Here is a 16,765-nt window from a genome sequence, read left to right as displayed (position 1 = left end):
ATTGGAATGAAGTTTACTTAATAAATAATAGTTTGACATCCAAATACATTGCGAAGATGGAAGCATTTGGATTTGTGCCTAATGAGAGAGGTAGGCTACGTGAACCCGTTGGTTTCTTTCAATTTTACTTTGAACAATTTATTTTGGCTTGAAGTTTATGCTGTATCGCTACTTTTTTATTCTTGTTATGTTCTGAATGCTGTTAAATTGAAAGGATTTGTTGTAAAGTGAGGAGAATTAAAATAGCATTATAAAATTATTATAATGTAATAAAAAAAGGAACATGACTTTTTAAACCATTTTATTAATCAGTCAAAATTCGTATATTGTTGTTTAATTGTTAACTAGTTTATTATGAGCTTAATTATGAGCATCTCGGATCTGTGAAGTGTTCATTCAACCAATGTTATGTTAAGTTTATATTTTATTATAGTTATGTCTGTAATTACACCTGCAGCCATTATTCTAGTTTCTAACTCGCCTATGTGTATTTCGCAGTCTACTTTTGGGGAGAAAAGTAGACACATGTATCCTGAACGGTTTTCGAATGAAATGTCAGCTACCACAGAGAAGCAGTGTGTTGCCATAGAGCAAGAACTCAACTCAAGCACTGCTCTAGTGTCATATTGATATTACTATGCATGTCATGAGATATATAGAGGATATCTGACAAGCAAATCAGGACAGGCATGTCAAGTCTTGTTGCATGCATCAGGGCTCAACAGTGAGAATTTTTCTGCTTTCCTGGTCAGTATTTAAAATGTTTATTAGTTCCATGACAGCTATACAATCATGTGATTTTTCTGTAAAACAGAGGCTTTCTTTATTTATTTAGCTGAAGATAATAGTGCTTCTTTTGCGATTTAAAAATACCTTCATCTAAATCAACCAGCTAGATGATGGGTTCTTGGTTTCAGACTTAAACCAGCACAGTTCACAACAACAGTGCTCAATACACAGAAAATTCAAATGCATACAAACACATGTACATGATCATTGCACTTAAGTAACAACTCAGCACTGGCCTGTGTGACAGTTCTATCAACTGGCCCAGAACTCTCTCTCACTGACCTGGGGTCATCCTTATTGTTGTGCCCTGATGATTCTATATAGGGAGCAAGGGTTACAAGCTTTTTGTGTTATTTCCATAAACTGATGCAAATCTTTGTTATTAGTTTAACCAGTACACAGTAATCTGTCATATAGGTTAGAGGGCTAGAGTCAGTGCAAATAGCAAACACAACCGTGTTGACCTCTGCTTGTGTGCGTCTCTGTGTCAGTGATCCTGCTATCTTAAAGCATCCACGTGTTGGCAGCAATGCACATTATATAACAGACAAAAGCCCAGCTAGCCAATGCTAAAAAATCTGTAGGGTTCTGTCTGTTTTACAATCTATCACCTAGGTGTCTCTGGCAGAAACCTGAATGCCATAATGATGCTACGCATGTGGCGTTGAGATATCATTCAAATTGCCTATAAGCTAACTCTGTAAACATGCCAGTAGCCTTTTGTTAGTCGTTTGCCCCCTCAATAATCTGAGATGTTAAGTTGACTTTGACTTTGTGTTTTTCAGGTTTTCATGCACAACATCTATTGCTGACCATTTTGCTTGTTGGATGGTTCTCACAGCCTGGCTGCTGAGGGATGGGCTGTTGACCTTGCCCTGGGGGCCCGGACCTCTGAAACTGCTGTCCTGTTGTGTATATTTGTGTTAGAAGAGGCTGACTCACTCTAACTAATGTTATGAAAGATGTCAGGTGAGTGCGAAGCAAGCTTTGACTGTACTGAGTCATTCAGGGTATTATTTAGCACTTCATATTTCCTTTGAACTTTGACAGGAGCTGTTTTGAGTCACTAATCTTATCCCCACCCAGCGGATTTATTCTGATTAGCTGCTCTGGGAGGATGCTTAGAGGCTCTTTACATGCTTAGAAATAATCAGATAGGGATGCATAATCATGTTCCTGATTCAACTGATTCCCTTGTTTTTGCTGTTAGTCTTTCTCTAGTCACTCTGCTATAGTTGCCAAACAAAGTCAAAGCGAGAGAGAAAGCAGCTTCCTCTGTGAAAAGGCCCTTTATGACCCTCAGTGGCACAGCAAGCTGCCTGCCTTTTTGTTGGGCATGGAGGTGGGCAGGGCCCAGTAAGGAATCATGAGTCATGGGCATTACATTGAAATGTTTGAGTCAGAGCTTTAAGGGAGGTGACGGCAGCGCTGACTGGATGTACCATAACACCAGGGAGGGGTGATGTAAACTTTGGGAATTTTTGACTGCATTATGTTGTCATTTACATGTAACGTCTCGGATAGCAAACCTGTGAAGTGTGATCCGCAGCAACAAATCACTATTTAAAGGGTTATTACACCCAAAAATGTATATTATGTTTATTAATTACTCGCCCTCATGTCGTTTCAAACCCGTAAGACTTTCATTCATCTTCAGAACACAAATGAAGATATTTTTGATTAAATCTGAGAGCTCTCTGACCCCTCCATAGACAGCAATTTAATAACTTTCAAGGTCCAGAAAGGTAGTTTATGAGGCAGCAGATTTGCGTGACACAACTAGATTTCCTATCATTATCTAAGCATCATTCTTGTGCTGATATAGAGAAAGCCTCAATTATTGGCATAATTTGCTCTTCTTTTAGTTGAATTTTGATAGAAATAATTTCTTCCCGACTTTGAAAAAGTCTAAAAGAGAGACATAAACAAAATGACTTAACACATCAATTTTATTCAGACCAAAATCACTTGAACACACAAGTTTGTAACTATGAATTGCAAACTTACAATCAATCTTTATCATACTTTCTAATGAATTGCAAATTCTCTGTAATGCAAACTGAATGGTTCAGCTGAGCTCCACAGCAGAGGTCACAGGAATGGCATGTGACTGCTGGAGTCAACAGATCTCTGGTAATGTGCACCAATATGATGCACCGAGCCAAAGCTTAAGCATGGCCTCACTAAGGATCGCTTCTATCTATTTTCCTCTCTTTCCCTCTTTAGATGCAGCCGTAATGGTGCTTTTGCTGTGAGGGAGAATTGCTCTCATGTCTTTTCTCTCTCCTGATGTCCCCTTCTGCACTGTAAATTCATGATCACATGACTTTGGATATGGACGCGGTCCTGTCCGACTTTGTTCGTTCTACTGGAGCTGAACCAGGACTGGCCAGAGACCTGCTGGAGGGTGAGCCAAAACCATTCTGTTTCACATTACCCCCTCTTTAGCTTTGATCCTTTCATTTTGCTTTAATAGGATGTCAGTCTTTTAGTAGAGATGATGATAGGGTGGGTGGCATTACCAAAAATGTATATTGCTATATTAGTGCTGTTACATCACTTAAACTATAACATTAAGAATAAAATAAAACATTTGTCCAGAATGTTACATAACCATGCAGTAATGTAAAAAAAAAAAGAATTTAAATGACTATTCATATCTAATTGTGTTCTTGTTATTTAATGCAAGCCAAAAGATATTTAATTTAAATAAGTCTGATGTCACTGCAAAAATATTATTTGCATTATGTAACACTTGAATTGTAAACAACACTCAAAACTATATTAAAAAAACGATAGTTACGACTGATGAATTCTGTTTGAGTGTGCCATGTAGAATTCAATATGGCATCTGCCCTGCCTAAGATCGTTATGATTAACGGACTGCAGGAGGGCAAAAAAGTGGCTTAAGCATCTATATGAACATGTGCAGTAAAACCTTAACAAACCCAGTGCATGTTGCCTAGCAACACTGCAGATAAGAGGACATAGTTCTGCAGTATGCATGCTTTACAGTCAGAACAGACCAATATTTACACAAGCTACTGCAGTGGAATGTGTTATTGAACATTGCTGAACTTAACGATGTTGGGTTAATATTTAAATTTCTAAGCAGAAGTGTAGTGGAGGAACTATGACCTCTTATTTTCTTGCGCACTTTATGATTGTGGCTCTTCTCAGGAAAGAATTGGGACCTCTCAGCTGCGCTGAGTGACTTTGAGCAGCTGAGACAAGTGCACGCTGGGAACCTCTCATGCACCCTTGCTGAGGAGAGAGAGTACGCCTCCATTGAGAAAGAGATGGCACGAACGGGGCGGTCCCTTTTGCATCGCCAAGATGAGGTTGTGCAAGGTATGAAAAGCACGCCTCTCTGCATTGCCTGACCTCAGTTCTTAAATGGTGTTTCACAAATTATGTAAATGATTTACTCTGATCGTAACACTAGTGGCATATGAAGTAATTTCAAAGCCTCGCCCACTGTCACCTGACTAACATTGTTTTTCAAATTGAAAGGAGTGATAAGAATAGGCCAGCCACTTAATAGGTTACCAGTGTCTAGTTTCATATTCTCCAGTATACGCATTAATCTTAACATGTATCATGGCAGCAGCCACGGAGAAGCGACTGTCGAGGGGGATCTCTCACGCCAGCTCCACCATCGTCTCTCTTGCCCGCTCACACGTGTCCAGTACGGGTGGCAGCACCGAGCCGCTTCTGGACACTCCGCTTTGCACCTTTCAGTTGCCTGACCTCACCGTCTACAGAGACGACTTCCGCGGCTTCATCGAAAGAGACCTCATTGAGCAGTCTATGATGGTAGCATTGGAGCATGCGGGTTAGTCATTTTATTTCAAGAATCTCTCCTCTGACAGATGAGCCAAATATTTTTATATTCTTAGTTTTATAGTCAGACATTTCTAACATAACATTTGTTAGCTGCATTATTTTCTACTGTCTATATAAGTATCCTGACTAATCTGTAACCTAATAAGTTACTGATTTGAAATGCCCTACATAGGCAGAAACGCCAGGTCATACATATACATATGGTCCTTATGTAATAAGCACAAATATACACATCACACACAAATAATGGGGAAAATTATCTTTTTAATTAGATTTAACAGTGTTTCTCACAGATTCGAAAGCAATGTGGGTTGGGTTGTTCCATGTCGGGGGGGCACTGTGGGTAATGACGAAAAAATGAAAATTATTATTTTTCTGGCCACAAGATGACTCTTATTTTCCTCTTTGCATTGGAATTCTCTTTTTTAACCTTGATTACTACACTAATTGTAATATAAATCATATAAATATTAGAAGAAAAATATGTTAAGTGGTCATTAATGGACCATAATTATTTCACAAATAGTATTTAGTACCAAAAGATCTCCTCAAAATATTCCATAAATATTACTAAACTAAAATATAGTTTATTTAATAACATTTATTTAATTGAAAAATAGTTAAGGTGTACGGTCACATTTGACTATGATTGTGAGGAGTACCTCAGGCCTTAATACAATAAGAGCATAACATTAATGTTTACAATGTTGCATTTCCATCACTCTCCATTTTAAAATGATACTTTAAAAGCGGTTGATGTAATAATCAATGCACACTATGCTGTACTGTTTACCAAAAATTTCTGCAAATACCTGTATAGTGAAGCTGTTGTCTATTCAAATGTATTGAGAACGCTGGTTTGTTTAAAACTATTGAGAGCACCGTGATCATGTGGTGTCGCTTCTCCGCGCTTGAGTGAGTGAGTGAGTGAGTGAGTGAGTGAGTGAGTGAGTGAGTGAGTGAGTGAGTGAGTGAGTGAGTGAGTGAGTGAGTGAGTGAGTGAGTGAGTGAGTGAGTGAGTGAGTGAGTGAGTGAGTGAGTGAGTGAGTGAGTGAGTGAGTGAGTGAGTGAGTGAGTGAGTGAGTGGCGCACGAAGCGGAGGGAGAGCTAAGAAAATGCAGCTGAACAAATACATTGTGTGCGTCTTTTAAATATCGTAAAAAAATTTTTGACACAACGCAATATGTGGTGGCCGGTGTTGATTCTGTGGCCAACCGCCACAAAATAGTCTATGTGTGGGGAACACTATTTTTATTGATAGTTTTGGATGAATTATTAATAAAGTATATTTGTGACCCATGCTGGCAAAAGGAGTCGAGTCGGAATGCGCACAGGCTAATTTCGAGCTAAAGGCAAAACAAGTAAAAAAATGTTGGATTTTGGTCGATTTTGAGGTTTTCCCAAAACAATTTCATTAAGCCCTCGTCTAGCTTTCCCCGTGCTCTAAATGGCAATTAAAAATCTAAAAGTATCTTTTTTTGTAAGTTTTCTGAGAGGAGTACCTTTCCCTTGTCCATGAAAACGATATTACTCACACTGACTGACAAATCCAACGCATGCACACTAAGACTCCTCAGACAGCGTGATCACGATATACACAGAATTACAGTATTTCAAAATATCGGTCATGGTGAGTATTCATGCAAACATCTGTTGTGTCTTACGTGAACGTTTGGCTTATTGTTGGAGAAAACATCTGATGTGTAACATTCATTTAGATTAATTAATCCATGCAAACAATTGTGGTGTCATGGAGAAAAAAAAGTTGGTTTTGACTTGGTGTCAAATTTGATGTTATTACCAGGGATTTTAAGGTATAAAAATTCCTTAAAATGGGATTTTATTTTGAAACTAACTCGATTTTAACTCTACTTTGCTGACTCAATCATTTTCTACAGGTGTAGCTAAGTTATTTACTTTTGTCAGATTCCAACAAATCATACACCATTTTGTAGGTTTTTTAACAGAGAATGTGAAAATAACACTAACTCATTTAAAATTTGCTCATTGCGACTCATTTTGCCTGCACAGGTCACATTTTTGATTGATATTTCACTTGGTTCACCATCTCTCCTCCAGTGCTGTCTACGTTGGCAGCTCACTGGGTTTTGGAACAGAGACCTAAGCTGCATCCAAAATCGCATACTGTCTGTGTAGGAACTTCTTTTGAATAAGTAATTACTTTGTTACTGTTAAAATAACAGTAAATAGTATGGATGTGTGTAGTATAAATTGATTCTGGACATACTACATTAGTCTTGTTGTCATTGTCATGTGAACTACCAGCGTCTGTCCTGCCACCCTCATGGGATAGTAAAGTGTCCATTGGATAAGCTCTTGTTGAAAATAGTAAGTCATCCAGATACTTTTTGCCTACTGTTTTATGAATAATGTGAATTCCGACATGCAACTTTGTGTACATAGTGTTTTTTGCCTACAGTAGGGAAGTATGCGATTTTGGATGTAGCCAGTTTTTTAAGAAGTATCATAGTGTCTGTAGCCAAAAATTTCAGAGATTTGTTTTCCAACAGGACGATTGAACTGGTGGACTCGGTTGGGCACTGGCTGTCAGAGTTTATTACCTCTGGCTACTAGTGGTGATGGGAACTGCCTGTTACACGCGGCCTCACTGGGTAAGTGTTCAAACTGACTTCTGATCTGCAAGTAATTAGCACAAACCGATGAGTTTTTATAAAGTTTTATATATGCAAGTCTAGCTTTGTGTTGGTGTTACATTTAGCTCAGTGTTTACAGGCTAATGTCATTGAGTATAGATGCTGGTTGATAAAGTTCCATACTGGCACTTTTAGTGTAAACGCTAATTATTGTGTCCAAAACAACAGTAAAAGGACTGCATACCTAGAAACCACTGCCAGATAAAAGCTTAAGATTTCCTTTCAGTAAATATGTTTGAAACATTGAACATTATAATGCAGGTATGTGGGGCTTCCATGATCGAGACTTGATGCTGCGGAAGTCTCTCTATGCACTGATGGATCATGGGCAGGAAAGGGAAGCTTTAAAACGGAGGTGGAGATGGCAACAAACCATGCAAAACAAAGAGGTTAGAACTTTTTGTCTTTTTGTTCATTGTTTTGTACAAAGATTGCAACAGATTACACTAATCAATTTGGTATCAGGCTTCTTAATTAAAATATACACTACCATTCAAAAGTTATCTATTTTTTTTTTTAAGAAATACTTTTATTCAGCAAGAAAGCATTGATCAAAGGTGACAATAAGAAGTTTAAAGTTACTAAAGATTTATATTTTAAATAAATGTAGAGCTTTCTACTCATTTAAAAATCCTGAAATATGTATCACTGTTTCCACAAAAATATTTTGCAGCACAGCTGCTTGCATTATTGATAATAAATTATTCTTAAGCAGCAAATCAGCTTATTAGAATGGTTTCTGATGAATCATGTGATAGTGAAGACTGGAGTCAAAAAAGCTGAAAGTTTGACATCACCACAATGAATATTTAAATAGAAAACATTATTTTAAATATTATTTTAAAGTGCCCCTGATATTATCATTTTTTTTTGGGAGATCGCCTAAAATAGTTTTATATGCATCAAAGATGAATTTTTTTAATATACTCATAATATACATTGCATATCACCTAATTTCTTAAAGATTCTGTCTCTCTAAACCCCTTCTTTCCAAGACGCATTAATTAAAATAAAATAAAAACTAATATAAATTGTAATAATATTTCACAGTATTACTGTTTTGACTATATTTGATTATACTAATGCTGCCTTGGTGAGCATAAGAGATTCAAAACATTAGAAAAGTCTTACCAACCCCAAGTTTTTGAATGGTAGTGTAATTAGGAATATTTCAGCCTAATTATGTTTATGTTTGTGAATTTGGGTGCAGTCGGGACTGGTTTACACAGAAGAAGAGTGGCAGAGAGAGTGGAATGAGTTGTTGAAACTGGCATCAAGTGAACCCAGGATACACTACAGCACCAACGGCAGCAACGGGTGTGTTGATTTCATCTGATTTTATCTAGATTTGTTGCAAACTGGTTTTCTGAAGTGTAATGCTCATGCTGTCAGTGCGTTTTGTGTCCTACAGTGCCGAGTCACAAGAGGAGCCGGTATATGAGAGCTTGGAAGAGTTTCATGTTTTCGTTCTTGCTCACGTCCTTCGCAGGCCGATAGTGGTGGTGGCTGACACCATGCTGCGGGACTCTGGCGGAGAAGGTAAATAAAGATAGAATATTCAGTTTCGGGTGAACGATTCCTTTAACGAGAGTAGTTTGATGCACTTTGAGATACTGTAACATTCACAATGCAAAACTCCCATCCCTTGTCTATTTAAGCTAAGCTGCAAAAACTGCTCCATCAAAAAATCTTCATGGTTTTAATATAACCATGAGCACATAAGTATATGACTATAGCATCATTTCAAAATGATTGTGTAAAACTAAATTATGATAGAATATAAGATGATTTTTTGTCACTTGTTTAGCTTTCGCACCAATTCCATTTGGAGGGATTTACCTGCCTCTGGAAGTACCAGCCAACAAGTGTCACCGGTCTCCTCTCGTTTTGGCATATGACCAGGCCCATTTCTCTGCCCTGGTCTCAATGGAGCAGAAAGACAGTTCCAAAGAACAAGGTGAGAAATTGTTTATATGTAGCAAATCTGTTAGCTTTTTTCATGGTGCATGCAGTGTGCTGTTCTTGCCTGATAAACCGGCAAAAAGACTTTATCCTTGCCAGAAAGTCTTTATTCACTTTATGCAGCTTGTTTCTTCAAAGGTCTTTAGTGCTGTAATCTTAAGAGTTCAGTTTAAAACTACATTGTGTTTGTAAATAAGCCAAGGTATAAATAAGTAGGGAAGTAGTGTAATTCAGAAAGGCACTGACCATTTGTTACCACTTCCACAGTGGTGATCCCTCTGACGGACTCGGATCATAAGATGCTGCCTTTGCACTTTGCTGTGGATCCTGGGGAAGACTGGGAATGGGGCAAAGATGACAATGACATTGTGATGCTAGCAAGGTAGACATTACATTACATTATACATTGACTAGAAAGCCCTTGCTCATTCATGTAATAACACTCAATGGACAACATTTCTGATATGCTGTCAGTTAACCACAGACTACAGTTTAGACTCACTTTGGAAAAACAAGCATACGTGTTTACAGTAAAAATTTGCATCTCTGAAGCAAGACTATTTATGTGTGTTTATACAAATTGAAGGATGAGTTGAAATTATTTCCTTTGGTAATAGCCAGAGGTGCCATCCATAGATGTTACAAGACATTCTTGTAATTGCGGTGTGTTGTGCATATACCAAATTTGCTTAGAAAAATGTTTTCAAAGTATTCAGATTATTTTGAGCACCAAATGACTCAGCTCTGACTTTTTTACAGCAGAGTTCAGTTATGTCTGACCATAATGAAGGCAGTAGCCATGTGGAGCCTGCTGGAACTGTGCACTGTTGGCCAACACTCAAGACTAGCGACTCTTGTTCTTTAATGCAGATTATCGCTAAATTCTTGCTATGAATGGAACACAGAGAGGCACTCAAATAGCTCAGGGTTGCATCTGTAGTTTCCTCTTATTCGCACATTTTTACATTTGTTAATATTTGATATCCTATTTTAAAATATTTCACTTGAATATCTCTTTAAATACTTTAAATAGTTTTACTTGTGCAAATGTTATTTATGCATTTTTCATTAAACATGCACATTTGTTTATTTTACATGTTTGTTATTGTCAAAGGCAGTTTGAATTCCACTTATAAGTGAATATCAGCACTCTGACCTGCCTATTGTTTGGTTCCAGTGTAACCTTATCTCTGGAGGCCAAGCTCCATCTGCTGCACAGCTACATGACCGTCACCTGGCTTCCTCTGCCCTGTGAGGTACAGGTGAGCTTCTAGCATGCTTTGCCATGCTAAGAACAATTTTACTGTTTTAGTAAACTGTCAACTAGAAACCTTTGGTAAACTCTTTACTCTGACAACAAAGTACATCAAAAGCATTGGTTACACTTTAGAATAATGGTCATTAGTTAACATTAGTTAACTACATTAGATAGCATAAACTAATAATGAAGTGCACTTATAAAGCATTTTTAATCTTTGTTAATGTTAATTTCAACATTTACAAATTTATTAATCAAATCTTGTTAACATTAGTTAATGGACTGTGTGAACTAACATGAACCAGCCATGAACATTTGGATTTTTATTAACCAACATTAACAAAGATGAAAAAATACAGTAACAAATTAACTGTTCATGGTTAGTTCATGTTAGTTAATACATTAACTAATGTTAACTAATGACCATTATTCTAAAGTGTTACAAGCATTTTTATTTTTAGCACTGGAAAAATGAAGTATTATTTTTTATTTCCTTAAGGTATATATCTTGTATTGCATTATATGTATGTTATAAAGCTACACTCAGATCATGTTAAACTTAATTGTTTCTGATTAAACTGACAAAATTGGCATAGTGTTTCCCGATCACTACCTATATCCGAATATCAAAAACATCAGTATTTAATGAAGCTGAATCTTGCTGATTCTTTATGCTAAAAGAAATTGCTAATTATTAGAAAATTATTTTCTCTAATTGTAACACTTTTTTTTTTTTTTTACTATTGTTTTGTTTTAAATGTATACTTTAAAAAAATACATTTAATGTATAAGTTAAAAAGTCATTACAAACAGGGAAGAAAAACAAAACCATGCACCACGGTTCAGAGCAACATTCCAAATTGTTCCAATTGCAAAGTTTTTGAACTTGTCATTCAAATGTTGTACTGTGCTCATTATTTGCATTCTAGCTAAATCATCTAGTGACAATTTTTTGTTTGCATCCACAGCAGGCCCCATTGGCCCAGCCAGAGTCACCTACTGCGTCTGCAGGAGAGGATGCCCGCACCCCGCCAGACTCTGGAGAGTCAGACAAGGAGTCCGTCAGCAGCAGTTCAAACGGCAATGGGGACAGCAGTACTACTGGAACCAGTGGGACAACAGGCAAAACTAGTGGTGGATCTTCCAGCTCCTCTAGTTCATCCAGTAACAGTTCAGCCGGGACAACTGGCACAATTGGAAAGGAGAAGGGGAAGAAAGACAAAGACAAAGAAAAGGATAAGGACAAGAAACGTGCAGATTCTGTTGCCAACAAGCTGGGAAGCTTTGGCAAGAGCCTGGGCAGTAAGCTGAAGAAGAATGTGGGAGGCCTGATGACGGGGAAGAATGCAAGTGGAAGTGGAGGCAAACAAGACGGTCAGGAGAAGAAGAAAGGCTCTCTGAGAGGTCGTAAGGGCAGTAAGGACAGCTCTCCCTCCATTCAAACTGGCTCCGAGGACTCTGGGAAAGGTTCACCCTCCTCAATAAGTGAGCGACAAAATGGAAGCTACTCTTCAGAAAGTGACCCTTTTAAGTACAGCTCGGATGTGAAAGTGAGTCTTAGCATCCTCCGATCCGCTATGCAAGGTGAACGAAAATACATCTTCGCTGCGCTACTCACTACCAGCAACCGTCAGCCATTTCAAGAGGAGATGATCCAACGCTACTTGATGGATGCCGAGGAGCGCTTCCGTGCCGAACAGGAACAGAGGAGGGAAGCTGAACGGAAATCAGCAGGTCTTGTAACAACTGGTGGATCTCAACTCAAGAAGGACGGGCCTGAGCTGAGTTACAGAGGTTTTGAAAGCAAAGAGGAAATTACGGATAACTCGCCTCTTACTTTTAACACATTGAAGTCAACTTCTTTCAGCCCGATGATGTACTCAGGTGTGGTCCCAATCCCAAGGCCCACCTTCATTGACCATTCTCCTACCCCAATTACACAGCATCTACATATGCATGGTTACATGGATACACGGCGACAGTTGGCAGGAGGTTCGCCGTCTTCCTACCCAGGCCTACCATCCTATGCTACCTTGCCCCGACACTGCCCTCTAGCGCAGGGCCCGCCCCATTCCCAGTACCACCCACCTTCCACCAGCTTGGGCAGTCCATCCCGTATCATCACCCCCTGCCTGGCGTCTTTTCCCCAGGAGCATGACCCAACTAACTACACAACAGAACCTACCGGAGGCTATACAAATGGCTTACGGGACTTACGCTCTACTTTAGACAGTCGCAATGGGCCGATGCCTGTAAGGCATTACTCCTTGGGCAGTGCGGGTGGCCTTGCAAACCTGCAGTCCAGCAAATGCCGAACGCCTACCTGCAATTACTACGGCCACCCCGAAACGGGCAATTACTGTTCGTACTGTTACAGAGAGGAGCTGAAGAGACGGGAAACAGAGCCAGCCATCCACAGGTTTTAAATGGACAATCTCTGTCTCGTTTCTCTTCTAGGACTCGTTTGAGCCCGCCGTGTGAGCCACATCATATCCTGTTTGTGTGGATCTTGCTTTCAGACATAAGATCGGCCTTTCTGAACCAGGTTACTGAGACTCTGTGTCCACAATGAATGGGCATTGCGGAAATGGGACTGCTGAAGTGTTACATTTGCTGTGGCTCATAGGCAGGAGCTTTAAGCTCCTCCCACATTTTCTTGACGTGGTCATTCTCTTACCTGTCTCCTTGTCTCCTCCTAGTGGTGAGAATGTAGAACACAGGCAATAGACATTGAAACAACATGCTACTTTGCATAACATGACGCGGCGCGAACCCAAAAATACACATTAAACACAACCAGAAAATGCATATTTATATTAGCTACAATTAAAAAATTTATCAGCTACAATTAAAATAAGACTTGCCATATTGCGAGTGTAAGGCAACAACACTCCATATGCTTCGAGTGTTTTCCACATTGGCACATTTTACTGTAACGCTACAATACTTTAATTTGCACCCATTTTAAAGCCATACCTAGTTGGCTTAAATGAGCTAATATGGTGCTTTCTCACCATATTATGATGTTTTGTGATGTTTAACTTATGGACTAAAGGTCTTAGGTCTTTACATGTCCTCATTAAGAATTGCAGTAATTTACGTTACAAGGTGTTTCTAGAACATTTAAAAGTGCAAAACCTTTAAAATTAGTGCAAAAAAATCCCTGTCTCAAGGAAAGAAATCGGGCAGAATTATTTGGAAATGGTACATCATGTGGTAGTATTATGTCTGTAATATTAATAAGTTAGTTCTAGGTACTTGCAGGTCAAAAGGGGCTGATTTTGAAAACAGTTTCTGACCTTTTCAAATGTTACTGCTGCACCAAATATAATGGTGTTCCTTTATGATATTGGAGTTAACGTATCGGCTTCCATCAAATTCACTGGACACGAGTATGAATAAGAAGCAGTTTCGCCCCAAAAGAGTAGTTGCTGCACCAAATCAAGCACTTTTCTAATGTTCAGAGGTTGTGCATGTGGGTATTGGATGTGACGATGAATAGACTGTTATGTTGCTGTGCTTCTAGTCTGGCGGTTTGCTCCATTCTGGAGGCGGAGCTTACAGTTCCATTCGCGTGGACTGTGAATGTCAGGGTTCGGCTGTAGGTGCCACTGTGTTGTGCGCAAGCTCACTTGTTTCCTAGTTGCCTTTTCAGTCTTAGTTCAGTCCTCCCAGGAGGATTGTTGAACTGAATTTCTACTTTTGTTTGGTTTTGGATTCACAGTGCTGATTATAGCGTTGTCAATATATTTGTGGACGTCGAGGGATGCCAGCAGATCTCTCAGTAACTAAACTATATGATGCACCGTGTGAGTCAAGATTTTTGTGACGACACGCTTTCAAAATCCTCTGATCAAGCCAGCTAGTTGTACAAGTCAGCCAGAAATGGAAAATGCTGTCATTTACTCACCCCTTACATGCCGTTCCAAACCCGTGTGATGGGAAATAGGAAAGTAAATCGTCTTTTTTCCATACGCTGAAAATAAATGTGGAGCATACAACTTGTGCGGTATACCATAAGTCATTATTCACAGAGAGTCCTGCCCTGTGCTCATGTACTGATAAATTTGACATCAGAGATGACAAATGGCATTTGGTGTCTTGCAATTAAGCACAACATGCCAATGTGGTGGTGCGAATGTGATTTTAAGAGCTACGTTGGACTACAAACACGCACTTCGTTTTCTCTGAATCTGAGTGTAGGTGAGACAAACCCGTTTGCCTGTCTTACATGTTAGATCATAGTTAGGAAGTTGCTTAATTTCAACTAAATGTTTAGTTATAGCATTTTGCTCAGCAGTTCGCCCCATTCAATTTCATTGTATGGAAAAGAGCAGTCTGGACATTCTGCTAAACATCTCATTTTGTGCTTGACAGCAGAAAGAAAGCCATGCGTGTTCAGAACGACATGAGAGGGAATACGTTATGACCGATTCTTTATTTCGGGGTGAACTATCCCTTTGCTCATGTAAAATGGGCTCTTAGTACCATGAGAGGATGTTGCTGCTGTGATTGTGTTCATTTGATGTGGGTAAGTGTCAGTGTACTGCAGATGTAGAACTGGTGTCGTAGCAAACCCCTTCTGCTTCTGAAACGCGCCAAATGTTATCATATGCAAATATTTGTATAACTGTCAGCTCAAGGCCACATCGCGTCTCCAATGATCCCACATTTGAATAATTATTGATTTGCACAATTTAAAAAAATGTCAAGCTAGTACCCTAACAATTTCAACACACCTCCCATGTTTTTAAAGAGTAGATTTGTTTTATTCAACTTTCACTTTTTAGAGCACTAAATTAAATCCAGCAAGATGAGAACATAGAGGGTTGATAGTTTTATTTTTCCCTCCCTAAATGGAAGTTATTTGACATGTTATTCACTCACATTACCAATAGATGGCACACTTGTTTAGTTTTTTTCTTCTTCTTCTTCATTATCAGCCCTATTTCTACATCAGTGCCTCCCTAGTGACCTTTTGAGACAGGCTCAGTTTTTCAGTGTAAATAAGGGACAGAGGACACTGCTGCTGCTGCTGCTTTTTGTTTTGTTTTTTTTTTGTCTGGCACATTTGATAAAATGCAAGGAATACACTTTTTTTGGTCTTATGTATGGTATATACCATTTACCCAGATTTCCACTCTGCTAAGTCGCTAAAAGGAATTCAACGTTTGTGTGTGTTTGTGTGTGTGTGTGTGTGTGTGTCTGGTAAATTGTGCTTTTGCAAACATATTGCAGCTTCACGGCACAAGAGGAAATTGTCAGCGAAATGACAGCTACTCTCCTTAGGAGTTTATGTTCTCCTTCCGATGTTCTCGTAGTTTGCGTTTAACAGATCCATTTATTTAACAAATGGAAAGGTCATTCGGCCACCCCGAGCGTTGGACTTCAATAAGAGTGCAAACATTTTTGTATTAAGAAATAAAAAGTGTATAAATACGTTCAAGTTATTTTTGTAAATCAAAAGCAGTTTTACAGTGTTTTTTAAAGACGAATGTATGCTGTAGGACCGTGCCCTGAGTTGAAGTCAGCTGAATTGGTGGTGGAGTCAGTATTCTGGTGCGTACGGCGCTTTCTGACAAGAGAAGCCTCTTAAATCAGAGAGAGTTTCTTGTGAACAAACTAATTTCTCCATCAGTGATCTGACAAGGTATGATTTGAAAATATATATTTGTAGTAAGATTTTTCAAAAAGATGTTTAGTTCTGAAACTAGGATGTTCTTTCTTACATGGCTAGTTGTCAAACAGACGGGCCTCCTGAAGTTTCCTAATTTCAATTTCTATTTTAAGGCTACTTAATCACATTTTGAGTACATTTTTTAAGGATGGCGGTGGCATCCGCCATCAGTTTTCACACACTAAATTCTCTTATTTAATACAGTGGGCTTTGTTTTATGATGACGTAGCTTACTTACTATTTTTATATGGTATGTTTTCATGGATGTGACAGAGCTGCAGTCATCAGCATTCTCGAATTTGCATGAGACTGAAACTGTTGCATGTACAGAACTGGCAGATGCAATTTATCTAATCATATTTGTGCATTACTTCTGGCTAATTGGGCAATTTGTGTTTGTTTTCAGCCGTTTTACCTTTCTCCTTGTTTGAGAGGTGACCCCAGGCTGTGTGACAGTGCAATCTAGGTGGAAAGAACATCTGATTTTTATGTTAGTTTTATTTTATTTTTTCTTTTCTTTTTGCACCGTTTTAATAAAATTCTCATTGTATTTAAACA

The 16,765-nt window shown here is 38.7% G+C and overlaps 1 protein-coding gene across 4 annotated transcripts in view; it reads left to right on the top strand.

Moving 5' to 3' along the window:
- The window catches only part of otud7b (OTU deubiquitinase 7B), a 42,921-nt gene extending 26,156 nt beyond the window's left edge, over positions 1-16,765 (top strand). Inside the window, exons 2-13 of one of the 4 annotated variants that reach the window (XM_067447976.1) lie at positions 1,575-1,758; positions 3,016-3,196; positions 3,970-4,140; positions 4,400-4,624; positions 7,167-7,268; positions 7,572-7,699; positions 8,521-8,627; positions 8,722-8,849; positions 9,118-9,267; positions 9,540-9,654; positions 10,450-10,528; positions 11,499-16,765. In XM_067447976.1, coding sequence (XP_067304077.1) covers positions 3,112-3,196; positions 3,970-4,140; positions 4,400-4,624; positions 7,167-7,268; positions 7,572-7,699; positions 8,521-8,627; positions 8,722-8,849; positions 9,118-9,267; positions 9,540-9,654; positions 10,450-10,528; positions 11,499-12,956 — 2,748 coding nt within the window. In that variant the 5' untranslated portion in view covers positions 1,575-1,758; positions 3,016-3,111 and the 3' untranslated portion in view covers positions 12,957-16,765. Of the gene's footprint in view, positions 1-1,574; positions 1,759-3,015; positions 3,197-3,969; positions 4,141-4,396; positions 4,625-7,166; positions 7,269-7,571; positions 7,700-8,520; positions 8,628-8,721; positions 8,850-9,117; positions 9,268-9,539; positions 9,655-10,449; positions 10,535-11,498 lie in introns of all 4 variants that reach the window. The other 3 variants (XM_067447974.1, XM_067447975.1, XM_067447973.1) reach the window with 3 other exon arrangements.

This window comes from Pseudorasbora parva, chromosome 7 (assembly GCF_024679245.1).
Source record: "Pseudorasbora parva isolate DD20220531a chromosome 7, ASM2467924v1, whole genome shotgun sequence".
Lineage (NCBI taxonomy): Eukaryota > Metazoa > Chordata > Actinopteri > Cypriniformes > Gobionidae > Pseudorasbora > Pseudorasbora parva.
Note: the sequence above shows the minus strand (reverse complement) of the source record. Positions and strands in the feature narration are given on the sequence as shown.